This window comes from Engraulis encrasicolus, chromosome 21 (assembly GCF_034702125.1).
Source record: "Engraulis encrasicolus isolate BLACKSEA-1 chromosome 21, IST_EnEncr_1.0, whole genome shotgun sequence".
In the NCBI taxonomy this organism is placed as follows: Eukaryota; Metazoa; Chordata; class Actinopteri; order Clupeiformes; family Engraulidae; genus Engraulis; species Engraulis encrasicolus.
The window spans coordinates 48,242,197-48,249,196 of record NC_085877.1 but is presented as its reverse complement, the minus strand read 5'-3'; the positions used below and the strand labels follow the sequence as shown (position 1 = coordinate 48,249,196).

General features: G+C 43.0%; 1 protein-coding gene and 1 long non-coding RNA gene across 2 annotated transcripts; both read right to left on the bottom strand.

Moving 5' to 3' along the window:
• Positions 1–221: 221 nt before the first annotated feature.
• Positions 222–4,082, bottom strand: LOC134437453 (uncharacterized). Its single transcript, XM_063186944.1, has 7 exons — positions 3,768–4,082; positions 3,292–3,368; positions 3,018–3,204; positions 2,639–2,913; positions 1,948–2,176; positions 1,233–1,379; positions 222–427 (listed from the first exon to the last, which is right to left on the bottom strand). Exons 1-7 carry the CDS (start codon positions 4,027–4,029, stop codon positions 222–224), a joined length of 1,383 nt encoding a protein of 460 aa, XP_063043014.1. The 5' UTR covers positions 4,030–4,082.
• A 113-nt stretch (positions 4,083–4,195) lies between these two features.
• Positions 4,196–4,812, bottom strand: LOC134437479 (uncharacterized). Its single transcript, XR_010032387.1, has 3 exons — positions 4,655–4,812; positions 4,482–4,550; positions 4,196–4,383 (listed from the first exon to the last, which is right to left on the bottom strand). It is a non-coding gene; the product is annotated as an uncharacterized LOC134437479 (long non-coding RNA).
• Between the last annotated feature and the right edge of the window lie 2,188 nt (positions 4,813–7,000).

Here is a 7,000-nt window from a genome sequence, read left to right as displayed (position 1 = left end):
TTGGTGATCATCCGAAACACGAACCAGATCCAGGAAATAAAAAAAAAACCTTCACCATTGCGGGACAGGACAAATTTTGACATTGCAGTTTCTAACTCCACTAAAACAACACAGAAAAAAAATGGTTTGAACCCCATGGCTTTGGCGGAGCTTTGCACGCATTGACTGCTTCTAGTTATGAATGAAAACGGGACGTGGCCTTAGCCACCAGATCAGTAGTATCAGGTCTTGGCACTGGGGCGATGTTGTGGAGCAACCTCCGAGGCCGTGCTGGACGAGGAGGTTCTGAGAATATGACGGTTGTGTCTCCTGTCCAAGACACGCTGCATGAGGTCGTCACGGAATGCCTGTTGCGTCTTTCTGTAGATGGGCTTGGCAACCCAATGGTCGCTCTGCTTTGGATAGACAAATCTGTGCCTAAGTTCCCCTAAAAGAAAGAAGAAAAAAAGATTTAATGCCTTATAGACGCCATAGACGTACACCTTCTTTCCACGTGAAGCAGGGTCAACTTTCACCACAAACACCAGTCACTGATCATCAATGGTGCTGCTGCAGAGAGAGACAAAATTACTTTCAGGGAACATCAGAGGGGGCCTCTCCTGGAACACCAACACTTCCTTCACAAACTGAAGCTGCCAAGTGCACATTCAAACAGAGTGACCATCAACAGCATCCTCTACATCCGCATGACTGTATGGGGAGGAAGCAACATGTACAAGAGAGCCATGCAGTGAATGGTGAACACAGCTATGAAGATCAAACAGCGATGCACCCCTGGACTTCCTGGAGCCTACATTCCCAAACCACTACAGTCACCAACAGCCCCTATCCCATAGCCATGAGGGAGCTATGGTCTGCACAAACAAAAACTCACATGGGACTCCAGTGATATTTACATTTTTTACAATTGCAGCACTTATGATGGGTCATGACAACACAACATCCCTCATATGTAATTATATATTTCAGACTTGCATAGCATGTTATTGTCCACCTTATCCCGGTCTAGACATGGTATAGTGAGAAATGTAATTTCAATTACTTTCCATGTCCATAATATATGAAATAACCAACAATAAACCGGACTTAGACTCTTTCTGCCACAATAGGCTTCATGTTAATATGACTGGGACAGTTGATTTATTTAAACACTGAAAAACATGTTTACTTTGACAGCGAAGGGTGAAAAACTGTCATAGTTCAACTTGCATTAGACATCTGTCCAATCATACCCTTTTTTGTTGTTGCCTGTGGTCGCTCAACATTGGCGTTATGGTCCAGGATAGCAAGTTGGGTGCGGGCCCTCATGCCGTCGTAGCCGTAATGCACCCGTTTCTGCGCATATTTTAGCATCGAGGAATGGTACACCTCCAGAGATCCTGTGTAAAAGCAGACATGCACCCAAAAACAGACATTCTCGAGACAAGCAAAACCATTCTAATGTTCTTGGTCATTGGGCAGCGTTGTATTTCAAATACTGTAGCTCGGTGTTTCTCAAAGTGTGGCGTAAGCCCCCCTGGGGGGGTGCGGAGGCATCTCAGGGGGGGCCTGTGACATCTGATTTTGGGGTCCCCCCCCCCCCAAGGAAATGATTTCCTGTCTCGCCAATAAGTCAATAAGTTTAAAGCCCTCACCCACATTATATGATTAACTGTCATGAATTTGAAAAGCATAGGAAATGAACACACATCTGTATTCAACTGCAGTCCCTCTTTGTTTAATATCACCAGTCACCTTTCCCTTCCCTTTGATTCTGTGCAGTGATTGCAAAATCAGTCTGCGCGAGTACTACTGTGTACTGCCGGGGGGGGGCTCGGAAGCATTCAGACCCTCTGAAGGGGGGAAGGATGGAAAAAGGTGTAGCTATTGCTGATGGTCAAATTGTGTTGACTTCTTAGCTTAGTCGACCATTAGAGATTAAATATTTTTATGCGAGTAAATGAATACCTGTGAGCTTGCAGAGCGCCATTTGATTCAGGTCTCTTTGGAGGTTTTTATCCATGACTACTGTCTGCAGTCCAAGAAAAGCAGGCGAGTTTTTGTCCAGCCACTTCTTGCGCCTCTGCTGGTCCTCAGTTAGTGGTGGATGTTGGCAAGCGTATTCGGAATCACCATCTTCCCATCTGTGAATTCCGCTGATGTGGTTGAGGAGAGACGTCCAATGACCAACGCAGACCTTTGAAAGGCAGAGCCAATAACAATCACAATCATCTTACACAAATGACAGTAAATTCAACAAAGGGATCTACAAACCAACAGAGGTGTCAAAAGTAAAAGTGAATTCATGGTGTAAGTACAACACTGGCAAATGATATTACATAGCATTTACACCATTTACTCCATTGTACCTAATGAGTTATATAATAGACTGTGTGTTATCGAAAGACACTAAAAAACAACAAGAACCAACCACAAACTTGATCCAACCACTAAAAGAGTCAGCTGATCCTAACATAAGTACACAAATGTACTGGTTACTCTGATAATTTACAGGTGTTGGAGGGAAACTCACTATTTTGTTATTGTTTACCTTTGACACCTCTGCAGAACCTTTCCTTTTTAAAAGGAATGAATTTGTAGACCACCTCTGCAATCATATTGTACAATGTATGCCTCACAGTTTCCCATTCACACACACTGACTGAGGCAACCATGCAAAGCTGCCATGGGAGACTGTATCTACTAGCACAACTGCAATTTCAAACCCTGTGGTTGATGACACACCTCTACCACATGTATCATCACCATGCCCAAGATCTACTAATTTGATTACATTATAGTTCATCATTACCTCTTTATCTCCCTTGGATGAGCCACATGAATAGTACAAATGATTTGTAATGGATTTTATCCATTCCTCAAGGGGTTTGGTGTCCTTCTTGCTTGAAATGGCCATCAGCTTTTTCTTCACACCTACAAAAAAAGGAAAGGATGTTGTGTTTCGTATTTTTCATAGGCATACAACGGCAAGCATAACTGTACAGGTGCAAAAGTTATTTTTCTTATATTCATTTCACCTTTCGCGACGTGCCAAATGTCAAATTCGTGTTGAATGCTGCTGTAGTTCTCCCTCATGAATTTGCGAACTGACGGCGATCTGTCAGTTGTCACAACACCAACTTTCAGTCCCCTCTCCAGTAAATAATCAAGTCCCCTCTGGAACCCTGTCAGCTCCATTGCAACAGAACTGGATGCCTCGGTGACCTGGAAAGTAAGCACATCATCTTTACAAAAGTTCATGCACTGCTGACAAGAGTTTCTGAAATTACATTCATTTGCTAAAGGATTTACCTGGACCAACTCAAAGTGCACAATTTCTTTTGTGGCGTCATCAAGAAAGCTGTAAGTGCAATACTTGCTACTGAAACCTGTTGTAATAAATGGAAAAATATAAATGATTACAGAAAGTACATGCATTTTTGCAACAAAAACATGCTTGTGACTTGTGTCACTGTATGGCCTTGCTGTGAGTGTGTGTGTGTGAGTGAGTGTGTGTGTGTGTGTGAGTGAGTGTGTGTGTGTGCATATAGTTACTATATTATAGTACAACGGCAGGCCAGGCATATTGTAAAACAAGGATTCTAAGGAGATGGTGTTCATATGATTGCGTGAGAAAGAAAGAAAGAAAGAAAGAAAGACTGTGTGATAGTTTGCTGTGTGAGAGAGAGGGTGAGAGAGAGTGAGAGTGAGTATGTGTGTCCAAGTGTACTTATAAGTGGTAAAAGTAGAACTAATAAGTACAAGTCCCTGTCCAGCATCAGACTCACTGGGGCTGTCACATCTTGCATCACCACTGAGGTCAATTGTATGGCCCGATGCACAATGTTCCAGGAGACGTTTGATGATTTCCTCGTGCTGGTCTCTGTAGGCCTGTTGTACAGCCGGTATGAGGTAGACCTCTTGCATCTTGTAGAACTGTGTATTCTTGGGGATTGGTGTGTGTAGAAGATTAGCCCAGTCCAGTAGGGTTGTGTGCGAAGCCCCAGTGAAAAGTATGGATGCGCTGATGAGGAGGTTATTTTCAGCCATCCCTCGCCGATCAGGACAGGAAGCCCATGTACCGGAGTGATTATTCTGGCAGATCCACTGAATTTTGATTTGGCTTGAATGAGTTGTGGTCGTCGTCTCTGCAAGAGCTTCATTTTACAAAAATGAAAACATTCTACATTTTACAAAAAGTTGAAGGAGTCTTGATTCAGATACCAGCCACTTCCTTTCGGCCCACCCATCTCCATTGGCAGAAGCTGAACCAGAATCACTATCAGGACTTGATTGAGATGATCCACTGGGAGGTAAGTAGCTGACGTCTGAGGGATTGTCCTCCAGTGACATCTCCTGAAAGCTCACACTCATCTCTGAGGCAGCTACATCTTCTTCAGCTTCCTGTGGAATGTGATCATATGGATGGCATGTTTACAATTACATTGTAGGATGCTATGTTGGAAATCAAGGCCAAATTGTAGATAATTAAAATCACTCACGTGTGTATCAATCCATGTTGATGTGTTGTGGACCATCAAATCCTGTGTTGATGTTGTGGCACTGGGATCCTTGAATATAGAATTTACAGACGGTTATTTATGAGATCAATGACAATGAGTACATTTACACATATTATGGGTTTGGAAACGTGATGAAACCATGACAGACTTACAACTGTTTGCTTGCAAGAAGGAGGTCTCGCTAGGTACATCCCAGACAGTGATGGCCTAGTCTGTGTAGAGGAATGTTCCAGACTTGTGAGAAGTAGAGTCAGACTGTGTTGGAAGTTGGCTGTTCCTGATGTCCGGGGTCCGTGTGTAGCCTTCGTTGGTGTAGACTGTGGACATGCAGCGAATTCTGGTCCCGAAACAGTGGGAAACTCACCACTCCTCTAAATATGAGAAACAAAAAGAGGATGAGTGACAAGACAGTGGGCTACACAACACAACCTAATGATATATCTCAGTAATCTCTTGTGTAATTTTTGGAGTAATTCCCCACATATTTCACCCATGATAACAACTTGCAATAGCCTCAAGTCAAAATCCATGCTACCTCCTAACGTGTTCTACGAATTGGAAGGCATTTACTCACTTTGGTTATGCTGCAAAATGTTTCAAATAGAGGAAAACGTTTGGTTTTATTCGCTGATCACAGTCTAAAGACTTCACTAAAAATCACCTACTGAACACAATGTCGTGAAATAGCAAACAAAAATCTTAGCACCTGCAATCATGGCCTTCCCCTACAGATAAATAAATGTGACATTACCATCGCGCTTCCTCCAAGGCTCGTAGCGCTTGGAATAGCGTTTCTCTTCAGGAATCTGTGTTTGCTTGATGAGGTAAAGTCATCCTTGTCGAAATGTGCGCTGCAGACGCGGCAATCCTCGCGGCGGAGGGTGTCCATCGAAGTGTTCATGTCGAGATGGAGAACCAGCATCCACATTCTCAATGTGTCATTGTCATTGTCAAAGCTCAGGCCTCTATTACTGCGCATCTTGTTGCCACAGTGGGGGAAAATACATTCCCGCACCATTTTGTGGCTTTAGCAATCCCACTTTCCCTCCGTCCTCACGCGATCCCTAAATTTTGCTCCTCGTTCTTTGGATTGCCTACCTGTACTTCCTGTAACAAAACTCGTGTGACGTCAACGAGATTACAATCTAAACTCTCTCTGATTACACCTACATTTTTAAGTAGTGAAATTCACTGAAATGAAAGCATTGCTCTCAATGTCAATTATTTTGCAATACCATAATAATTTAAATGGCATTAATAAACTCAAATCCGACCAATTACGCCTCTGTAACTTAACATTTAGACAAATTCAGATTCATGCAACAAAACTCTCACGTGATTTCACAACCTGAACGAGACTTGCATTCGTTTTGAAATCAAGGCAACAATAACTATATACTGCTAGGTTAGCATTACTACATGTTGTGACATGACCAGTAATATTGCAGTAATGATTTTAATACTTGAACACAGTTGTTTTAGAGAAGATAATTAATTCGGATATGGGAATATCGGCCGTCGACTCCTTGGGCTTTCACATGCACGCGCACACCAACAACAGGTAAGTGACAGTCTTCTTATAAAGTTGTTTTGCAACGTCCCCATGGCAGTAACATGATAACCAGGCATATGGTTTTGATGGTAAGGCTTGTGGCTTCATTGTCGGATGGTTCATAAAGAGGTTTGATGTTTCTGTGGCGTGCAAGTTGTTGTTTTACGTGAGAGGTTTCAAAGTTGCCCCTTGGCTGCCACGTATTTGGCTAGTTTGACAGGTTGCGCAAACGGCGCAATCTTCGCACAGGGAGCGCCGAATTGCACCATTTTTTTGCCTACGGTCAGTATTTGACCACCTCTAGCAATGGGATTTCGTTTCAAATGCCCCGGAGTGTTCCTTTAAGAGAAGCAATCAAGGCCAATATTACAAAAGCATCAAATAGCCGCTAGAGCATTCATTCTCAAAGTGTGGTCCGGGGACCACAGGTGGTCCGTGACTGGGCTCAGGTGGTCCGCAAGGGGATTTCTACTTTTCCAAGACAAGCAAGCAGTAGGCTATATTTGTCACATAATTGCAAACTTAAACAAACTGAAGTCTAATTTTCACCATAATAAGACAGGCTTCTAAATGTGAATAAGTAAGTGATCTGCAGTAACATAAGCTGTGTCAAATTAGCACTCCTCAACTGACAATTCTGTGGACAGGGGGTCCCTGAATATTTTCGGGGAGGCAAAGTGGTCCTCGGTCTGAAAATGTTTGAGAAACACTGCGCTAGAGCAATGCCACAGGAAGACAGGAAACTAAAGCAAGGGATGCATAATACAAGAAAGGGACTGATCTTTATTATTTGGGGTCGCCTGAGGAAAATATAGGGGAGGGTCATGACATTTCTTTCTTTTGCTGCGGGATGGCTCAACCAGTTTTTGTTTTCTATCTCATGGGTCAGTCAAAAAAATCAGAAGTAGCCTACATTGTTTAACCCCTGTAAGGTGTTGTGTTCATA

Bases quoted from the DNA above. Each gene is read 5' to 3' on its own strand.
- LOC134437453 (XM_063186944.1), bottom strand. From the start codon at position 4,029: ATGGCTGAAAATAACCTCCTCATCAGCGCATCCATACTTTTCACTGGG. The intron at 3,205-3,291 runs GTAAATCCTTTA...CTTACTTTCCAG, and splicing joins TGCACTTTGAGTTGGTCCAG to GTCACCGAGGCATCCAGTTC. The intron at 2,177-2,638 runs GTGTGTGTGAAT...TGCCTTTCAAAG, and splicing joins TTGCATGGTTGCCTCAGTCA to GTCTGCGTTGGTCATTGGAC.